We start from the raw sequence: 21,483 nt of genomic DNA on the forward strand, positions 1-21,483 counted from the left end.
AGAGAAAGAGGATACAGTAGTTTATTTCTGCATCACACCAAGCCAGACAAAGCTGGTGTCTCCCTGTGAACCCTAGATAAACAGGGATCAACAGAGGTAAGCATAGAACAACAGAGTCAAACGTGGAAGAATCAAGATTAGGGAGAGAGGGATTTTGGTGGGAGGTAGCGAGCTGGAGCAGAGGGATGGCTAAAGGAGGAGAGGGGAAGTTAAAAGGAAGTTAAACAAAACAAATTGTGTTTAGGGTAGGTTAGAGCACGAAAGGTGACTGAGGGGAAGAGGAAGAGGAGAAGATAGGAAGGATGAAGAGGGAGGATGAAAAGACGGAAGACAGGTGTGATCCTCCACAGCATGGGTGTTTATTCAGCCAAGAGCAGCAGCGGTAGAGCAGGGGATTATGGGATTACAGTCGGTGTCACTGGTCATGTGAGTCGACATGGACGCCACTGACCCCGCTTACTTTTAGTAAGGAAGCTTAAGTTGGCTGTGAAGGCGAGGTCAAACATGCACGCACACACACACACATTCACACACACACTCCTGCCCACGCATCTTTCTATCTGGCGAACGCACTGTCAATGTCTAGCCTCTCTTTCTGAATTTTTTTTAACACTTTTATTTTCTTTTTTCCTTTCTGTTAGATTTTCCAACCCTCTATTTCCTCATCCTGATACATAGTCTCTCTCCTTTCAGATTTGCTGTGAAATTTTGTAATTTTGCTCCCTTCCTCGCTCTCTCCCTTCTGGATGTCAGACTTTTTTGCTGCATGTTATACATGCACAGCTCATCCATGCCATCGCAAATCCAGCGGGATTCCATGTTTTTTCTCTATGGGAGGTTAAGGAGTAAAACTGAAGACGGAGGAATCAGACATTTTAGTGCAGGAAGAAGAAACTCTCACATTGTCCAGTGTGTGAGGACTAAACACGGGAACAATGTTGGTCTTGGTAAGTTTGTTTGGTAAGTTTATTTATTTAACATAAAAAAAAGAATGATTTAAACCAAAATGCAAATACATTTAGCAAAAGCATGTATTTGAGGTGCGGGCAACAATGTTTTAGCCTCAAGTTACCATATCAACAAGTTGATGGTATCAGGTAAAAAGTTACATGTAGTTTAGCAGTAGTTGGTTTCACCGCAGTAGTGTCTTTGTAGACATTTTTTTTTAAACAAAATCTGCAGACCTGAGTTACATGCCATTCGCTTAGAGAATCCACGATAATGTGCATAATATTTTGTCATTTTACACACTAGAACTTTGAATAAATGTAGAGTAGTCATCATTGTTACATTAAAAAAAACTTCTGTGATGTCGTTTAAAAGTCTTTCAACAAATATGACAAATATGTAAGCACAAAAAATGTATTAAAGGTTTATAATACTGTAAACAGACAGGAGCAGATTTGGGCATTTATTAACGTATTTGAATATCAAAAGTTTTATTTAGAGACCCATAATTGAATGCTGCATATCAGTAGTCACGCTGGTAAATACTGATACAATTTAACGATGTACAAGGTCGTCACTGGGGAACTTTCAATTGTTACAGAGTATTTTAACAATAAATATCCTGATAGCTGATTAGTAACTATGTTAAAGTTTTCATTAATCTTATATTTATTTTTTTATATCCAACGTGTGTGATTCACGTGTGTGCTTTGTTATTGTATATAACAAACATATACATATATATATATATACATACATATATACATATATATATATATACACATACATATATACATATATATACATACATATATACATATACATACATATATATATATATATATATATATATATATATATATACATATATATATATATATATATACATATATATATATATATATATACATATATATATATATATATATATATATATATATATATATATATATATATATATATATATATATATATATATATATATATATGACTCTATACATTACTATTTGATATTGTGCCCCTGTAGTGCATGTCTAAAAATTCAGAACTGCATTGGACAGTTTGCATTTCCATAACTATAATAATAAGGGCAACGGATGTGTAATATGAAATCTCGTTTTTTTTTTCCTATGAAAATATATAGATATTGCTATAAAATAAAAAAAGATGTTTTGAGGAACATTAAGTGCATAACAATCTTTTCTAAAATCTTTTTCTTATTTTGAGTGTTGTATTGCAATAATAAGTAGCATGACTCCTGAACAAAAGCCTTCTCAGTCGGTAGTCATTAGTTCAGGCAATTCTTGACTAGCTGTTAAACTTATAAAAAATGTATTAATTTAAAGGTTTTTGTTTGTTTGTTTTTAGTGCATAATAAAGCACCTTGAGCTCCAAGCGAATACATGTTATAAGTAACAGAGGTAAACCTGAGTAAACACAAAAGAACACCATTTGTCTTTTGGGGGTTTGGACACCAGGAATGCCAATGCATCTTTGGGTCACCTTCTGCTGTTTTAAATAAATGTAAATAAAAGTGACTTGACCTTTAGAATACAAATTGTATTTTTTGTACGCACAAACAAGCTGCCTCTCAACGACACCAACAAAAGCGGCAATCATTCTGAATGTTTCGCATCTACCAGGAAGGACTCACATTAGAGTGAGTCCCCACACTAAGTGGCTACCGTTAGGCAACATCCGTGGTTAATAATAAGTGGGGAAAATGCTCACCTCACCTTCTTGAGGTCGTTTCCTACTCTCCAACCTCTAATGTGGAAGTCCGGATCCATAAGCTTAGAAAGAGACCAAATTAGTATTGAGCAGAATTGAGTTCAGCTTATTAGTGCGGCTTTCCACAACATGACAACCTGTGCCCACCCACCAGGGGCCACAGGTTGTCATGTGGCCCTATGGGGAAATATATCGCCCACCCCTGCTCTTTAGATTTCCTGCCCAACGTGTGTCATTACTATCATCATATAAATAATTGAGTGCTTCATATGAATGGGTTTTTTAATTGTTACTGTGGTTTTGGCTGATTTCCTGTCCGTATTGACTAATATCAGTATTTGTCTTCATTGAGCAAAAGCACACCAGGACAGACTGGACAGTGCAGCCCCAAATTAAAGGTAAAAAGGACAGCAAGTTTCTAATATGCAGACAGTCTGTTGTACTGAACTGTAGCCAACTTGAAGTAGTCAGTACCAAAGATAGATAACAAGTTACAGTTGCCAGGCTTTCTAATGAAATCTAAATTTAATATTTTATACTGTTATGTCTTGCTCTAATGGATTGTTTATTCATTAAGTGCATTTTTTTAATTGTATTTTTTTTACCTATTTGATGATGACAAGATCAAATCTGAGTCTCAGCAGGTAAAAATAACAGATTTCCTTGTGTGATTGGCACAGCATGATAGCTTTCACGGGACACGAGCAGACAAATGAAGTGTGAGATCAAAAAATCTCAAGAAACACATCAGAAAATCACTGAAAATGATGGATTTATAATAAATTCATTAACTCCATTGTGGCTGAAAGACCCAGTAAAGAAAGGAAACTTTTTATGAATAAACAGCAGTGTAAGTAAACTATAACTATCAACTAAAAGGAAATCAACCTCCCATACACACAAAGCATTAATTTTCTTTTTTTTTTCCTGTGCAAATCTTTTGTGTAATATAAAGCTGACACATTGGGGGCAAACAGTACATGTAACCCTTACAGCTGCAGTGCCCTTTACTTGCTTGTAGAGGTGGAGGGTTCAGGATCCCAGACAGCAGAAGAGTTAACATAAACAAAGGCTTATTGACGACAGATTAGCTGGATAACACATTTACCACTCACTACTAGCAGACAGACAGGATTATATAGAGTATTATTGGATTATGGTTATGGTAAAAATAAATAAATAAATTAGAGACCAGCGTTGTAATACTAAAATACCTTGAAACAATAACATGTGATTGGGAGTTCATTCTGTAAAATATACATTACATCACTTAATGCAAATGCTTTCACTTTTTACCACTGACACATCTTTTAAAAGACCTTTGGTTGTATTTTAGAGTGCACCCCACAAATTGTTATGAAAATATTTGGAATATATGAGGTTCTAGCAAATTTTACTATAGGTGTCTGCAGTTAGAAGCTAAGATTCATCAAAAGCACAGAGTAAAGTCTTCTCTAGTACATCCCAAAGACTTTTAATGGGATTAAGATCTGGATTCTGGGTGGCCAGACCATGATGATTCATGCTCCTAAAGCACTCTTTTGCAATTTGAGACTAATGAATTCAGCTATTGTCATCTTGGATCATGCAGAAGCCATCAGGAGAGCAAAAATCCACTGATGGACACACCTGTAGAATCGGTATTCAGAGTCAGCCAACTTACTTTTTGAGCATATATTGTTGCTGAAGCTAGACTGGAACAGGAAAAATCTGGACTCCTCAGACCACATCACCTTTTCCCGTTGCACCCTATCAAATCCGGCTGACTGTGACAAAGTGGGTGAGAACACCATTTGTCCATATTCTTAGTTAACATTCTTGTTTTGATTTAACCATATTTCACATGTAATCTGCAATAGGCAAACATGTTTATGTTTTGCACTTTTACAGATTATATAATATAACATCTTTGGTTTAAATCAATTTCTACGAGTTTGTTAAGTTGTTATTTACTTCAACTGTTAATTTGTATTGTTTAAACTTACCTACCTGTCTTCCAGAAACAAAAGGAGGAAATGTAGTTTTACTTCCTGCTTTACAGCTTCTGGGTTAATCTGAGGTCACAGGAAGAGACCAAGTGCAGAAGGGGAAGAATTCTTGTAATTTCATAAAGTTGATTTTAGAGTGTTTATGGAGAAATAGACTTATTGTTGTAATATGTATTGATTACACCATAAAGTTTATGTTGCTAGTAAAGAGTAGTAGTGGAGGTTTGAATATCGTTATGTTCATCTTACCTACTGAATGGAATAGTCCAGAGGAGAAATCGTTTGGTTAAGTGGACTATTTAAGCAGAACTCAGGTGTTTGAGGAGAGAGGACCAGGTCAGTGTAGCTGTGTGCAGTTTGACCTTAATTTCCCTTGATTTAAGTTCAGTTATGTTTATTTGAACTGAGTTAATTATAGAGTTGAGTTTCTTATTTGTTTCTTTGTAAATATTGTTTGGGTCACAAAATGGTGAATAAATCACTTGCTACACTGGACAGCATCAGTCTCCTGCACTTCTTTGACCGCTTAAGTCAAGTCCTACCACACTGACTGATAAGTGGTTTTCTTAAGGCAACACAGCTGTTAAGGTCCAATCCCTTGGTATGTTTTCCAACATGATTCTTGTTTACCGCATCACTTAGGGTTAAATGATCTGTAGCCAGCCAACTTATTCATCTCAAATCCAAGTGGTGATTTCTATTTTTTTTATTTTTTGGCCACGCAGTTTAGTTTACATTAAATCAATGAAATGACTTGAATACCTTGTACTAAAGCAGGAATATGATGAATTCATATAAATGATTCATTCTGTCTGAAGTTAACCAAGCCTTCTGCTCGGCCGTAACGATTTCTGTGAAACTGTCCAAACCTTGGATCATAAAAAGGGAAATCAAAGATGGTTTAACAAAAAACATTTAAAAAATTCGATGGTTCACGATGGAATGACCATCTTGAAAGTTGAATGAAAATGGCATTTTCTTCTTTTTTGTCACAACGAAAGTATTCTATAAGCTTTATTTTACAGTATTGTGTAATTTCTTTATATATCATTACAAGTTTGTCACAAATGCCACTTTAATTATGTATGCTCAAGTATTGTATGTGACTTTGAGTGCTGGATTTTTTTTATTTTTTATTTTTAATCAGGAAGGCATTGATTCATTTTGATGATAAGAAAGATAGCTGAAATGTTCAGGCTTTAACACTTTTTTGAGATATTCACATTCACTCTCCGATTTCAATGCGCAGAGGGAGGCTTGAATCTTTAAAATAATTTGATGTGAATCTAAAATTCCACAGCAATCTTTATAAATGTTAACATTTATCAACATTACATTTTTATGCAAATCTGAGATAGTTAAGCAGGAAATGTTCTCGAAACTGGCTCATCTGAGATGGGATAAGATGTTAAGTTGCTGTTTAAAAATACATTAGTGTTTTCTATGTTTTTCACAAATGCATATAGTGTAGCTTTCTATCATAGCTGTACAAACACTGTACTTTGTGTTATTTGTTCAAACGGGGGTGTGTGCAGACATTACCTGACGGACAGCCATACCTCACGCTCCAGTTTTGTTATGTTAATTTCACGTTTCTTATTGGCTAAGTCGATCAAATGTATCGACAATTAAAACCACCAGATGTATAGAAGTATTGAGGGCAGTGGATGCTGTGACATCCTTATGCATTTATTTGCAAGCAGCATATTAAATGTTGCGGGAAGCTGGTGGCATTTAAAATTCTACTTAGTCCCCAGCAGGCACTCAAATAGTGGGACATTTCCCTTTTTAATGGCTTGTTAGAGAGTATGCAGCTATCTGTGCTCCCGAGAAGAGTTGCCACTGCTAACAAGCAATTGTTAGAACATTTTTCACCAAAATGTGACAAGCACCTGGTGAACAAAAAAAAAAAAAAAGATAACGTCTGGAAAGCACAAGAATGCAACAAGCCCTTGTTAACACAGAGGAATTGGACACAATTTGATAAAGTGAAGTAAAACTGACAAACTTCCTTTAAGTTATTGCAGATTTCTCTTGTTAATTTAGATTTAAACTGTAAAAGGATGGCACTCGTTTCGAGAGGATTACCTCTTACAAAAGGCCTAACATCCAGCTAGATGACACGCTTACCTTTGTTATACATACTAATGGGCTCCTGAAGGCTTTTATGTTTGTTTAAGAGCCGTCGTACTTTTAAGATTAGAAAGATTAGCCCTATTCGTTATTATTTATGTGCACACAGTCTGTCAGGTTGCTTTGCAGTTTTTAAACTGTACAGCTGCCAGAACATGTTACTGTGTACCAGTACAATTCACTGCTCCTAAAGACCAAACAATATTTTTCTTTTATTCCAAGAGCTCCACTGGATAAATGGTTTTCTCCCTACCTTGACCACAACCTCTGGCAGAAGAGGTGCCGTATCTCAGTAGGATCAGCATAAATGCATAAAAAGAAAACAATTCTGCAGAGACATGCACTAAATGGACAAAAGGTATTGGGCCACATGTCCTAATTCTTGAATTCATGTGCTTTCAGTCTCATGGCAACAGGTTTATAAAAATCATCTAGCCATGCAGTCTGTCTTTACGAACATTTGTGTAGTAATGGTTTGTTCCTAAGTGCTACTAGATATTCCATAATCAACTGTAAGTGGTATTATTGCAAATTAGAGGCATTTAGGAATTACAGTAAGTCACCCACAAAGTGAGGGTCCATGTAAAGTGTGGGGGTCACTGAGTGCTGAGGTGCATAATGCATAAAAGTCACGAGTGCTCTGCTGACTCAATAACTGCATCGCTCATGTCCTTTGGCATTAACATCATACAAAAACTTTATAGCATGGGTTTCCACAGACAAACAGTTCCAGTATTGGAAATCTCAAGTTCCCAGTATCCATGCCCAATGCTCTGTATATATGCACTGTATATAAAAGATGAACACTGCTTCTTGGTGTGATGAGTGTGCTAATGTGCTAATGTGTAAGAAACCCCTGGCTCCAAGAAATCTATGAGGAAAAAATGGCTCCACTTCTTAATTTATTTAATACTGTAACAGCCTCAAATCTTGTTGAACACAGCATCATTTTAATTTAGTAAATTATACTCCAATTTATAGTAAAATTGACCATAAAGCAGGGTACGCTTTAGGGTATGGCTACCTTGTGTGAAGTCTCTACCTACTGAGTGGACATAGATTCACAGACAAATCCACCGCTGGCATGTCGGTCCTGGTCCAAGACGAGGGTTTGGAGGCAAAAATTTGATGATTTAAAATGTCAAAAAAAAAACAAACCCAAAAACAACGTGTAATATATCCACTCCTTATGCTAGGGCACAGATGCAGTGATATTGTCTAAAGTCACATATCTCTGCATGCTACCAATTTAATAGACAGTTTGCCTGGCATCTTTACCCCCATTAAAAATTTATATTTTGTATTTATATCGTGAGCAGATCTTGGTGCATATCTGTGTCAGTTCACACAGATAATGATGCTATGGTGTCACAGCAGAAGTATTCCTCTGCCACTTTTAGCAATGTAGAGTCTCCCTCCATTATCAGTTTTTCTGCCTACACAAAAAAGCAACACAAGTGCTGTTTTCAGTTCTTATTAGCTCATATCTTGCGCTGCCTGCTGAACAACACTCCTTCAGAGTACAACAACAGTGTCTCTCCCTCCCAATTGGACAATTGTTTCCATGGACAGTTCTCTATTTTCTAGTTTGTGTGTGTGTGTTTTGTTTTTGTTTTAACAAGAAGCTGCAAGAGATCTTGCTCTCCCCTCCTTTTCTACAGAAATGTAAAAGGATACCCGGGCATTCATAGTTCATTATTCCTGAGCAAGCCACTCACTCACCCCAGTTTAGACTTTTAATCACTATATTCTTATGGTAATTACTCAAACAATCCAAAACTTCATGCACATTCACTGGCAGGAAGCAAAAGCAGTACCTCTTGTGCCGCTTTGAATTGTGTTAATCTAAAACAAAGCGTCCCACAACAAAAAAAAAAAAATCTTTAAAGGCTGAGAGGCAAACATATGCTTAAATGTGGTCCTACACTAACTAGACTTGAATTTTCTCCTATTTTCCCCCTCAGTTTTCTCTAGCTATCTGAACTGACGGGATAATTTGGTGCATATATTAGCACTTCATTATGATCCAAATTAGCCGAGTGAGTCACACAGTGGTCACACTGAATAGAAATTAAAATGTGACTCATAAAGTTACTTTAAGGAAAAGAGTGTTAAAAATGAAAAAAAAAAAGTATTTTACTCCATGTTAAAGATAGCAAAACTATTTAAAAGTGTTTATAGCATCAATGAATTTAAGGGTGAAATAAATATTTGAAACTTCTTATCTACTCTCTCAGAACCAAACACTCTTGTAACCTAACAAGATTCTCAACTACTCAGCGTAAACCACTGGTGCCATGTGTGTTTGTGTGTTGTGCACCTTCAGGATTTCAGGGGGTTAATCAGATCAATCAAAAAGAGCTGTATTAAGCTTGCAGTAGAAATATCAAAAGAGGCTATGGGTTTGATTGAGGTCTCTTTCTGAGAGCAACAGTGGGTTACAGATGTGACCTGTTGGTCTCAGGATCTTGTGCCTGCTTGTTGCAATGGTTTTTGAGGGCTCCAGCAAGCCGTGACCTCCAGCTTGCACTGGGGTGGTTTGCAGCTGAGATGAGAATTAGCACTTCCAAGTCAGAGGCCATGGATCTCAGCCAGAAAAAGGTGGAGTCCCCCCTCTGGGTTGATTGAGTTGCTGGCCCGAGTGGAAGAGTAGTACCTTGGGGTGTTGTTCACATGGGAGTAAAGAAGGTTGTGGGAGACTGATAACAGATTGGTGCAACGTCTGCAGCAGTGCTGTACTGGAAGGAACTGAATGTGAAGCGAAGTTATCCATTTACTGGTTGACCTATACGTTCCTTTCCACACCAATGAACGACAGCTCTGGGTAGTGACCAATATAATACAGACACAACCGGTGAAAACGAGGTTCTTCCTGGGTCTCCCTTGGAGGTAGGGTGAGAAGCTCAGTCATTCACGGGGACTCAAACCAATAGTAGGCAGCTGAGGTGGTCCAGACATCTGATTAAGATGCTTCCTGAGCACCTCCTTAGTGTGTGTGTTTTTGGGAATCCTACTGGCAGGAATCCCCAAGGCAGAGCCGGGAGACATGATTATGCAAACTCCTCGTTGTCGTTCCAGTCAAAATGGAGTAGGTGGCAAAGGAGAGGGACATCTAGACATCTCTGCTTGGACTGCTTGAAACCCTGCAACCCAGAAAATGTATCTATGAAACAATGTATTTTACTGTGCTGTTAGTCATTGGGCATTTTGTCAGTGTAAAAGAAGAAGAGCGGGTTTTGTACAATGTGACTGATACATGAAATCTAAATTTTACCATTTAGACCTTAAAAAGCCTTTTCAGCATTTCTGACTGATAATAATCAGTACTGGTTATTAAATGCAATCAGCAAAGCTTATGTATTAACAAATAAGATCAAAGTTTCCCATCCTAACTGTTGCAACAAAATGAACACAACTGCAAAAAAAGATGGCCATCAAGCCAGTTACAGTCCTGAGAAGATGCAGTGTCAATGAGCACATCTGGTCATGGGTGGTGGGTTTCTTTCCTTCTGGACTTTCCTTGTAAAATAGAAGTTATGTTTAGTGTCTCTCACCAACATGTGGTGAGTATTCTTGAGCTCAAGCAGATGTGTAAAGTGCACCATGAGGGCATCATCAAACAAGTGGAAAGCCAATTCGAATGTTTACATACATGTTTAAGATCCACAGATATCTGGGACAGGTTATTCCCCAGTGACCATTCTTAATGTTTCAAGTTGCTCTAATGAGCTCAAATGACCTTCAACAACTAACTGACAACAAATAACTTGTTCATCACTTGCTGCATACAACTTGATGGTGACATTGTTTAGCAACTGCATCTCTTTATAGAATAAAGTTTAACTCCTGCTTTGTGTTTTCCAGGAACATGATTTGCTGTGAGGGGCTCAAGGAGACGAGAACCTGAGAGGGAACTGCTTCAATGGCGTGGACTGAGCCTCGGTCTCATCAAGACCCACAGCCAAAACCAAAACTGAAACTTTACCATCTCAGAACTCACTCTGCTTCTTTATCAGCTCTCTTTTTCCTCATGATTGCTGCCTTTGCTGGCATCTGTACAGCTGCTCCACCGCGGCCAGCCTTCCCCCCTCTCCTGTCTGGACAGCCTTTTATTATCTTCTGGGGTATCCCTGATTCTTCCTGCTCTGGTCGGCCAGATCCCGGCTCTTTCGGGATGGAACGGGACAGCCGTGTAGCTGTCTTTTATGAAGATACATTGGGGAACTACCCTTACTTTGTAGATATAGACACGCCAATAAATGGGGGACTACCACAGCACACACGGCTGGAAACTCACCTCCAGAAGATGAAGCAGGACTTAGAGGAAGCTTTACCTGCCCCAAGGTACCTTGGTCTGGGGGTACTGCGTTGGGGTGAGTGGGTCCCTCAGTGGTCGCGGAGTCGAGAGAAGCAAGCGTTATATGTGGAGGCATCAAAGAAACTGCTCAAGGGTTTTTTTCCTAACTGGACCCCTGCAGAAGTGGAGAAGTGGTCAAAGGTAAGGAAAGTCCAAGGTGGTAGAAATAAAGAGCCACTATGGCACGAAGAAAAGATGGTGAAAAGGTAAAAATGCTAAGATGAGTTCATTTTAAAGTTCAGGGCAAACTGGGAAGAAGCCAACTTTGTTTTAAGAAAAAATGTTTGATGAAAAATTCAAAAGAAATACTGCTACTAAAAGCCCCACTATGGTCTATTTTGCTTTTGGTTATCACACCAAAGTTGCATCATTAAGCAGGCAAGATTTTAAAGTAACAGTGTAATAAACTATAAAGAGAAAGACGATGAGGAAATGTGAGGAAGGAAAATGTAGAAGAAAGTCAGACTGAAAATTTGGTACTTATCTCGTGAGTGTATTTTATGTGATGACTCACTTGGACAAAGTGATCCTTGGCATCATTTTGTAGCAGAGAGATTATCATTTAAACCTCAGCCTGGCCTTAGAAAATACACAACTTGCATTAATTTAGACAATTTGTGTGAACATAAATAGGTGTAAATAAGATATTTTAACCACATATTCACACTTAGCAACTCTAAGCAGTTGTATTTATGTAATAAAACTGCTAAAGAGATTTCAGATGTATTTGGTGTACTATCAAGGCCAGCATGGTAAGAGGCATTTTAGTAAAGGCAGAGAATATTGCTAATAAAATGTCAATCAAATTATAGTATCAACTATTTGTAGTAAACTCTTAATAAATTATTTTAAGGTAATGTATTTAAATATATATATATTGATTTTGATCTGTTGTAGGTCTCTTCCTGTAACATTATAGTTCTACTGGGTAAACAGTGGCTGGTAACTGCAGCACAACCAAAACTACAATGTACATACAAAGAAATTCATATTAAACAGAAATTTACATTAACTACTTGCATTCAGTCCAGACAGAACCTCATAGATTTGAAACAGAAATTCAGAAATTCATAGTTGCTGCAGGAAAGTAATTTAAATTGCAAAATGACAGAGGCGCTCAGTGACCAAGCTTTTACACAGGAATATAAGCAACCAGCTGTGTCGAATCCCCTATTGCAAAGAAATGTGTCGCAGATGAGTTGTGTTTATCAGTGCATTCCCATATGGAAAAGATATATATAAATCTTATAAAGTTTTTATCTGTCTTGTATGAAACTTGTATGAAAAGCATACAAGAGTGAAAACACATATAAGATCCCTTGAAAAATTATATAATGAAACTTGTATGTTTTGTATACTTACTAAAAAATATATGAAAGTAACGAGAAAGTGGCCACTTTCATGAGTAAATCATATATGCTTTTGCTATTTCTTTTCCATATGGGTTGGCTTCTTCTGGGGAGGCTAGTCTATCAACTGTAGTGTTCCATTGTGTACTTTTCTATCCATCCAAGCTTTTACTGTATTGGCAGTGTGTTTGGAATCATTATCACACTCAAAAATAAACCTGGTGCCAATTAGATGCTGTCTAGATGATACTGTGTGGCTAAAAAAAACCAAACCCCAAATCCTCAAATGTGTTAAGGACACACTGCACACAAGGCTAACATATACCAAGTTTTATTCCAATAACAGTTTAGGAATCACCTTGCTGGTGCAAAAGTACAACTTCATGTCTCTCAAACTGTGTTATATTTGGCATTTTTCATAGATACAACTAAGAAAATGGAAATAAATTATGTGCTTTTGTAAAAGACTACTAGTAACAAAGTGTCAAAAAAATACTGCTGATACTGCCAAGAAGTCCTGTTCATTGAGCTGATAAGACCTGCTTGTACATTTCTGTCATCTTGTGTTGTATTTTGTTGTTTATCATCAAATAAAATGTGTCGGGATGATGACGTGCCCAAAGTCTTTTTAGACCACAAAACAGAAATTTCCCCTTAAAAGACATAAAGATCTGCTCATGTTTTCACAGGTGGACTTCGAGGCAGCAGCCCAGTCAGTAATGATGGAGACTCTACGGGAGGTCAAAAGGTTAAGACCCAAAGCATTATGGGGCTTTTCCCCTTACCCTAGCTGCTACAATAGCGACCCAACTCAAACCATGTTAGCCAATTACACCGGCCAGTGCCCCCCTGCAGAGATGGCTCTTAATGATGAGCTTTCATGGCTATGGAAACGAAGCTCTGCCCTCTACCCTCTCCTCACCCTGGAGAAGCTGCAGGTCAGTAACTTTTCCACGTGTATGTTTTAAGTGAACAGTTTTATTTGCTTGTAATTGCTATTATGTATTGCTATTATGACCCACCTTTATTTGTATGATAAAACTATGATAATAGAAAACATTGTGTTTAGGGAGCACTGAAAACCTAATCACTGTCATGTGTACTTCAGCTTGTCTGTCAGACAAGCAGAGGGAAAACTAGGGAGAAGAGAACAAGTCCCAAAAACTGTTCTCCAGCTCAGTTTCACTTCTTGGGCTGTCAAAATCTACCCGACTGTAGAAAGGCAGCTCCTAGTGTAAAACCAAAAAAAGAAGAAGGTCACGTCTGGTTTGAAACCTTTTACCTGTCAGAGTTAATGCATGCCAACATCTCTGTGAGCTCAGAGATACAGTACCGAGAAGAGCCAAAAAAACCTGAGTGTTTTTGCATTTGACAAAGACCAACCAATTTCAATTCTAAAACGCTGCACAGTAAACACATGTCCATGTCAAGAAGAAACCTGGAAAAGGAGCTTTGATCACCACAAGATGACACCGTTTATTTCTGTTAAAAGTGTGTGCATTATGTTTGCTTTTTTATAGAGTGGGACACCTGGAGCCAGACTTTTTTTATCCAGTCAAATAAAGGAAGCACTACGAATATCTTCTGCAAGCGGGGCAGAGTTTGACCTTCCAGTATTTCCTCTTGTTAAGAGTGTTTATGCCTCAACTAACACTTTTTTATCACAGGTAAGACATAAGATACAATGATATACACTTGTAGTGCACAGCAAACATATTTTACTTAAATAGTCAAGCAAAACATAAACAGATGAAGTGCAGAAGTTAATTCCAGTGACATATTCCAGTTTAAAATGTAATCTCAGAAAATGTGTTTTTCTGTTGCTTCACAGCTTCCTTATGGGATTATGATTCATGGCTTAATAAACAGATAGTTCCACTGTAATATACACTGAATATTACAAAGCCATTGTATTGACCTTTCATGGCTTAATTTATTGCACATTTTCTTCGTCTTTTTGTTACAGGCTGATCTGGTCAGCAGCGTAGGAGAAAGTGCTGCCATGGGAACAGCAGGAGTTGTCGTGTGGGAGAGAAGTGAGACTAAAACAGAGGTACACACTGTGCATAAAGACCACAGCATGCTCTGCACCCTCATTACTTCTGAAAAATGTGGGACACTGTGTGAAATATAAATAAACAGAAAACAGTGATTTGCAAATTTCATAAACCCATATTTTACTTCAGTAGAACATAAAAATATGTCAAACTGTGGAAATTAAAAAAAAAACATTGGCTCAGTTTAAATGTGATGGCAGGGGTGAGGGCAGCAAACGTCTAGAAAAGGGAAACATTAGGTTAATTAGGTAAACTGGCCACAGGTCAGTAACGTGATTGGGTATAAAAAGAGCATCTTAGGTCTTAGAGAGGTGGAAAACATTCCACAGCATAAAACTGTGAAGACTTTTAGTATCGAATCATCTACAGTACATAATATCATCAAAAAGAGTCCAAAAACTTTGAGAAATGTGTGGGTGGAAGGGACAAGACCAAACATCAGTACTGGATGGTCATAATATTTGGGCCCTCACACAACCCTGAATTACAAACAGGCTCGATTCTGTCATGGAAATCAGCGCATGGGCTCAAGAACACTTCCAGAAATCATCGTCCGTGAACACAGCTCACCCGGCCATCTACAAATCCAGGTTAAAGAGATATGTGAGCACAATCCACATATCCTCTCCGGGCCAAAGCTCATTTAAAATGGACTGAGGGAAAGTGAAAAACTCTTCTGTGGTCAGAGGAATCGAAAATCTGTGTAGAAAAAATGGCTTCTGTCCTCGGGAATGAAAATAAGCAGAACAATTCAACTTGTGATCAGCACTCAGTTCAAAAGCCTGCATCCCTGATGGTATCAAAATTCTGCTCTTGCTCTTGACGAAGGCGGTCGCACTTTTCTCCTCTCCTCCCCTCCCTTAGCTTCCCTGCTTAGCCTCTTGTGTCCTTGTCTAGTCTCGTGTTTTTTGTATTACTTTTCCCTGGAACACTCTCTCACAGTCTGTTCTCTAAAACCTACAAGAGAATTATGGATTTGATCAACTGGTCCCTGAATGCAATTGACACCCCTTTCTCAATGAGAAGTTTGGGCTTGGGTGAGCCTGAGTGCTGAAGATATCTACCTATTCGGAACCATGATAACAAGGTTCTTGCTGATCGGAGCTGGCTTGGCCCTGACTTATCGAAGAATTAAGAGAGCGGAACCGGCTGTTCAAACCCCCACAAGGCTGCCCGCTGGGACTGAAACGATGGGACGAGGCGTGAGTTTCTCAAAATGGGCTTATTGAGTCAGCACAGATAAGATCTTGGAGAAGCTTACGGCTGCCGTGAATACTCAGAATAAGACCTCTGAGTGCAAACTGGATTACATCTTGGAGGGGCTCGCTCGAAATAACACCTCTGAGTGCAAATTGGATGACATCTTGGAGAAGCTCACTGCAGTCGTGAGTTCTCAGAATTGGCTCTTTGAGCACAAGAATGACAACATCACGGAGTGTAAGTTTGATAACATCATGGAGAAGCTCGCGGCTCTCCAACGGGAGATTGAGAGACCAGTGTCGGACTGTTAGAACAGCTTTGAAATTCATGAGCTGTTCGCACTAACGTAAAAACCACCATCACTTCATACGGATACCCCTTTGGCGCCAGCTGCGGTCTCAAGGCTGGAGCTGAACAACAACACCCTGATAATGGACTGTGTTTAGACTGTTCTTCCCATTCTATGCAAGGCCACCTGAGTTGGCTGGAAGACTAATGTGGGACTAATAAAGGTATATCAAAGTATGGGGGTGCATTAGTGATTGGAGCTACAACCCTAAATCAGACACGAATAAGACAACATTCCTCTCCGGCAACTGGTCTCCTCGCCTCCCATATATTTTTATGTTTGCATTACAACTTTTGTGGTCTGCTACAACGCTTAACTTCATAAAGGAAACTTTAAGAGAGTTTCGTCCATTTTCCTGTTTACATCAAACTGCCTCTCTTTTTCCAGAGAGAGTGCCAGGAACTGGCTGAGTTTGTCCGTAAGGTCCTGGGACCCTACTCCATCAACGTTACCACAGCAGCTCGACTCTGCTCAGCCTCCCTTTGTCAAGGAAGAGGTAGATGTGTCCGTCAAAATCCAGAAAGCTCTGCCTATCTCCATCTCCCACCTCCATCCACAGTGGCTGAAAAGGTGAGAAAATACTATTTAAAGCCATTTAAACTTCAGCTTCCTGCATGTCAGGAATGAACTATGTAGTAGTCGCAGTGAAATCATGTTTGTGGAGAAGGCTGACAAACACATTGTGGTACCAGAGGCTATATAATAAAACCTAGATTTCTACAACTGATTCACAAAGTCTGCTTACTGTAGTTTACAGGGACGCAGTGATGCACGCTCCTAACCTGCTGCATGTTTGAAAAGTTGGAAACATAAAAGCTAATTTTGAAGAAGAAAAATTTAAAGTAAACCAGGTATGCTTTATCAGGGGGAATATAAACTAATCTCAGAGGGAACAAAAACAGCAGGGAGTTTGACCGCTTGAGGATATTCTGTGTTCAACAGACAAGAAGACGGCAGCTAAGATGCAAAGGAGGTGGATGCAGTGGAGTCTGATCCTCCACAGCAGGAACACCGTGTTATATTTCTGTAAATGACTAGATCAGGATTTCACAACACTCAGTACACACGGTTAGGTGCATACACCTAATGGCAATGATGCTTTTTTTGTAGTTTTTCCTCTGCTCACCATAACATTGGATTTTAAATCAAACAATCAACATGTGATTGAAGTGTAGACTTTCAGCTTTAGTTCAAGGGTTTTCGAAAAATTTTGCATTAACTTCATTAATATGAAGCACAGCTGTTTTTATGTATAGCCCCCATTTTCAGAGGATCTAAATCAAAAGGTTAGACTAATGTAATTTTAAATATTATATTAATGATTGTTTTTAACACTTGGATGAAAATCAGTTGGAGTCTGAATACTAAAATCCATGTACATTACCCAGCGCTGGGATTCCTCCCTTGAGATGCTGTTATCTTTTTACTGCAGTCATCTTCCACTGCTGCTTGTTTTAGACTGTCTGTATTCAGTTTATTCCTCCGTCGCTGAAAATCACGCTCTGTTGGCTTGAGATCAGTTGACTGACCTGTTGCTTAAAGAATGTCCCATTTCTTTGCCTTTAGAAACTCTTGGGTTGATTTTGCAGGACGCTATGGGTCATTGTCTATTTGCACTATGATGCGCTGTCCGATCAGTTTCTCTCCTTCTCCACACTTTTCTCTTTCCATCATTGGGAAGAGAAAAGTGTGGAGAAGGTGTCAAGGTTTGTTGAGTAGTTCTTAAAGTGCAGAAAACTTTAGACTAATACTCCAAAAAACTGCAATATTTCCTGTGAGAGTAAATATAGTAGTGTTTGTTACTGATAACATAATTTTCTGCCATCAGTCTCAGGTGGAGGCAGCGAAAGCCACGGATCTGCCGGACACAGACACTAAGACAGCTGAACCGGATCCAGCTGAAACCTGGAAGAAAGACTTCCAGTGCCAGTGGTATAAGACAGAAGACCAGGATGTCTTAGACCTGCAGTCTCCCAAAGATGGAGTGTCTCTTGGAGGAACACTGGAAGCAAATGCTGGAGGTGTAACAGAGACTACAACAACTGCTGCAACAAAACGTGCCTCTGTGACAGAATTTAGTGGGAGTAGCACAGCTGGTACTGGAATTCCAGCACCTTCACTGGAAGCATCGACAGATAAGGGTACCAATCCCCCGAGTCCCCCAAGCATCACCGTTTTGCTGTTGCTGGTGGTTGGAAGCCTAAGCCTGGAACCTTAAATTTTGAACTGAACAGCCTTCCTCTTGGAGGACTGCATCAAAACCACACGTGTGAGCCCTTCTGAAGTGCCCTTGAGCAAAACATCCAAACCCTGCCAGGTGCAGACGATTAACCAAGTGTGTGATCTGAATGGTGCATCATTAAGAAAAGGACAAACTATGACCAGAGCTGAGGGTGAAGACCTACCACTGGTTGTGCCAACAGATTCAGGTTACACTGACTGGTTGGATTTAAAGAGAAATGACTAATAAGCCAGAAAGTCATCCAACCTCGCCACGCACTGGTAACGTTTGTAAAACTGCTTTGAGGTTTGTCCGTGCATGTGTGTATGGCCAGAGAAGGCCCAAAATACTCTGGCTCCCCTTGTATTTCAAGAAATGAGTCATGTTAAAGGGCTGGTTCAAAAATAAATGTTTTATTTTATCATGAAATAAAAGAACAGAAGAAACCACACAAGCACACACAAATGTCAGTGACTGATTTCATATGCATGTAACGAAGGCTGCTGTTAGTTACAAGTGTAGATGATCCATGGTAACGGTGCCTGGGTAATAAAACCAAACCTATTCACATCCCTGAATCATGGTCCAGGTAAGTGAAATGTCACGTTCTCTTATTTTGGGAAGCTCAACTTTGAATCTGCTTTTAACAGGGAGTTTATTTAAAGCTTGGCATGAAGAATTTAAATGCAAATTTCCTACACAATGAATGTGTGTCATCCTTGGGCTACATATTTACCATATTAACACACACACACACACACACACACACAAAACTCACTTAAGCTTTACATATCATAAATGTTAATACTGCTGAGATGCAGCACATATTTTCTGAGTGCTCTGGCCTCCTCTGCCTGAGTTCTGCAGGAACTACACCGCTCCACACTGGGAAACCGTCACTGTAGGAAAAGCTCAGTTGTAAACAATAAAATGAGTGAAGGCACAATTCTGGTTTGCCATTTCACTTTCAGGGTCACTGGATTTCAAATCTGGGCTCAACACCACATTTTCATGGCTTACAAAGAAAGCAGTAAACGCAGTACTCCAGACAAGCTGCAAATTCATATATATATAGTCTTGTGTATAAGACTGTGCTGTCCTGTGAAACTGAAGTACACTTGATGATCCAAGAGCTTGTACAACCATCTTTAGATAATCTAAAGAAATCATTTTTTGTGTGACTCTCACATTGTTGCAGAGGAATTTTGTCCCACTCTTCAATACAACCTCTCTTCAGTTCACCAATTGTTTGGTTTTATGCACAGCTCTCTCAAGGTCCTGCCAAAGCATTTCAAAATCGGCGACGCTCTCATCAATGGATGGGTTTTTCTCTTTTTTTTCAGTATTTCTTTCACAGGTTTGTTGCTGTGCTTCACATCATTGTCCGTGCACGACCCAACTCTGACATTTGACTCTAGAATACTTTGGTCTTGGATTCCATGGCTGCAAAACAAGCCCAAATCACCATCCCTCCACCACCGTGCTTGGCAGTAGGTATGGGTATGCTGTGGTTGGATTTCACCAAATGTGGTGCTGTGCATTATAGCCAAACATCTCCACTTCGATCTGGTCTATCCAAAGGACATTGTTCCAGAAGTCTGATTAGTCTTTTTCTAACTGTGGGGTCATGAACTTGAAAAATTAAGATGTTAACTAAGGCCTGTAGAGTCTGAGTCAGAACATATCACACAGTTACTTTGGTTGAATCTGCTGGGACGTCCATTCGTGGGAAGGTGAATAATCTTTCTCACTGTAGAATGATGGACTTTAAATTGTTCGCAAGTAGCTTTTTAATAGGGCTGAACGATATATCGCATTTGCGATAATATCGCGACATGATCAAGTGCAATTTTCTAACCGCAAAGGCTGCGATTATACTGCGATTATATTATACAATTCATGGGCTGCATCCTCCTGAGGCCGCATTTGTAGACCGATTACGTCACAGCGACGCGCCGAAGGCTGTCCAAATTACTACCATATCCCAGAATTCATAGCGCGGCCCAGCCAAACTCCAGTTTCCAGCAATGGCGGCCGCTACTAAGTTTTAAAATTACTCATACTAATCTTTCTGGGTCACAAAATAAACTTTTAACATATTTTCAGGCGAGAAACTAGTTGTGTAAACATCAAATATCTGCTCGGTTTATCAAGATATCCCATATTTGCAAAAGTGCTTCGACGTTTTCAGAGGCGTCTGCTACCCACCAGCTCGACAGCTAGCCGGGAGCTCGAGGGTTACTGATGCGGCCGAGAACGGCACAACTCCCGGCACATCATTTTCAGATCACCGCGGAGTTTCGCTGCTCGCGTTAAACGTAATATATAAGTCACTTAGACAACCTAAAAATGTTATTGTTGGGCTTTTTTCAGTGTTTTGTTTGTTCGTGAGTAAATCGGTTTGGCTGAGATTAAAGTTATTAGATTAGATAAAATAAAACTTTATTAATCCCCCGGGTGGGTTCCTCCTTGGTTTTCACACAGCTGACTAAACGTCAAACAGAAAACTTATTAAACAGAAGTATGAGACAGTCGAGAATTTACACCAGTGTCTGGTTATATTTTAGATAGCAAGAAGCAGACGGCCGAGTTTATTAAACTCCACCGAGACAGCGGTGACGCTAATCAGAACTAGCCTTCTGATTAGACCGTCCAATTTCACGCCTTTAAACTTTAAAGGCGTGTTTGTGTGTGTGTTTATACAATTGCTATTATGTTTGCACTTTATGTGTAATGTTACTGACTGCAGAGATCAGTAAGATGTGTGTATTTTTTATTTATTAGTTTTATTTATTTAATATTATTTTTTAATTGAATGACTGTCTAGTAGTTCACAGATGTCGAAAAACTGAGTGTGGTAAAGCCACTGATTTTTTTTATGTATATTTCTGCAATCTGCACATTGTACTGACTTTCATTTTAATGTTTACACCAGGGTTCCTTGTCAGCACTTTATGCTCAGATGTTTGTAAGCTAAAAATAAACTATTGTGTATGTTCAAATATACTGTTGTGATTGAAGAAGTTAAATAAAAATGTCAGTCATCAATTCATGCATCACCTCATGTCATCATAACAGAGGTCTGTCTTCCAGGAAAGAACAGTTTAAAATTAATGTAATATAGTATTGGCCATACTATATGATGTATTG

At 38.8% G+C, this 21,483-nt stretch overlaps 1 protein-coding gene across 3 annotated transcripts; it reads left to right on the plus strand.

Annotated features, from left to right (window-relative positions):
• The first annotated feature begins 297 nt into the window (after positions 1–297).
• On the plus strand, positions 298–21,167 carry LOC146550349 (hyaluronidase-1). Of its 3 annotated transcripts, none has more exons than XM_085259547.1 (7): positions 298–960; positions 10,665–11,298; positions 13,196–13,444; positions 14,027–14,173; positions 14,473–14,559; positions 16,500–16,682; positions 17,941–21,167. In XM_085259547.1, the coding sequence occupies exons 2-7, from the start codon at positions 10,723–10,725 to the stop codon at positions 18,328–18,330; spliced, it is 1,632 nt and encodes a 543-aa protein (XP_085115673.1). In that variant the 5' UTR covers positions 298–960; positions 10,665–10,722; the 3' UTR covers positions 18,331–21,167. The 3 variants fall into 3 exon arrangements, with proteins under 3 accessions (XP_085115673.1, XP_085115672.1, XP_085115674.1); XM_085259546.1 differs by having other exon boundaries at positions 298–947; XM_085259548.1 differs by lacking the exon at positions 298–960 and adding an exon at positions 2,983–3,077.
• The last annotated feature ends 316 nt before the right edge of the window (positions 21,168–21,483 follow it).

Source organism: Mchenga conophoros, linkage group LG20 (genome assembly GCF_057382185.1).
Source record: "Mchenga conophoros isolate Kocher_MC1m ecotype Shallow Benthic linkage group LG20, M_conophoros_male_GT1.1, whole genome shotgun sequence".
NCBI classification, from domain to species: Eukaryota; Metazoa; Chordata; class Actinopteri; order Cichliformes; family Cichlidae; genus Mchenga; species Mchenga conophoros.

What these genes read in the sequence shown, in the direction of transcription:
- LOC146550349 (XM_085259547.1), top strand. Translation starts at nt 10,723, where the DNA reads ATGGCGTGGACTGAGCCTCGGTCTCATCAAGACCCACAGCCAAAACCA. An exon ending in AAGTGGAGAAGTGGTCAAAG is followed by an intron (nt 11,299 to 13,195) that starts GTAAGGAAAGTC and finishes ATGTTTTCACAG; the next exon opens with GTGGACTTCGAGGCAGCAGC. An exon ending in CATCCACAGTGGCTGAAAAG is followed by an intron (nt 16,683 to 17,940) that starts GTGAGAAAATAC and finishes TTCTGCCATCAG; the next exon opens with TCTCAGGTGGAGGCAGCGAA.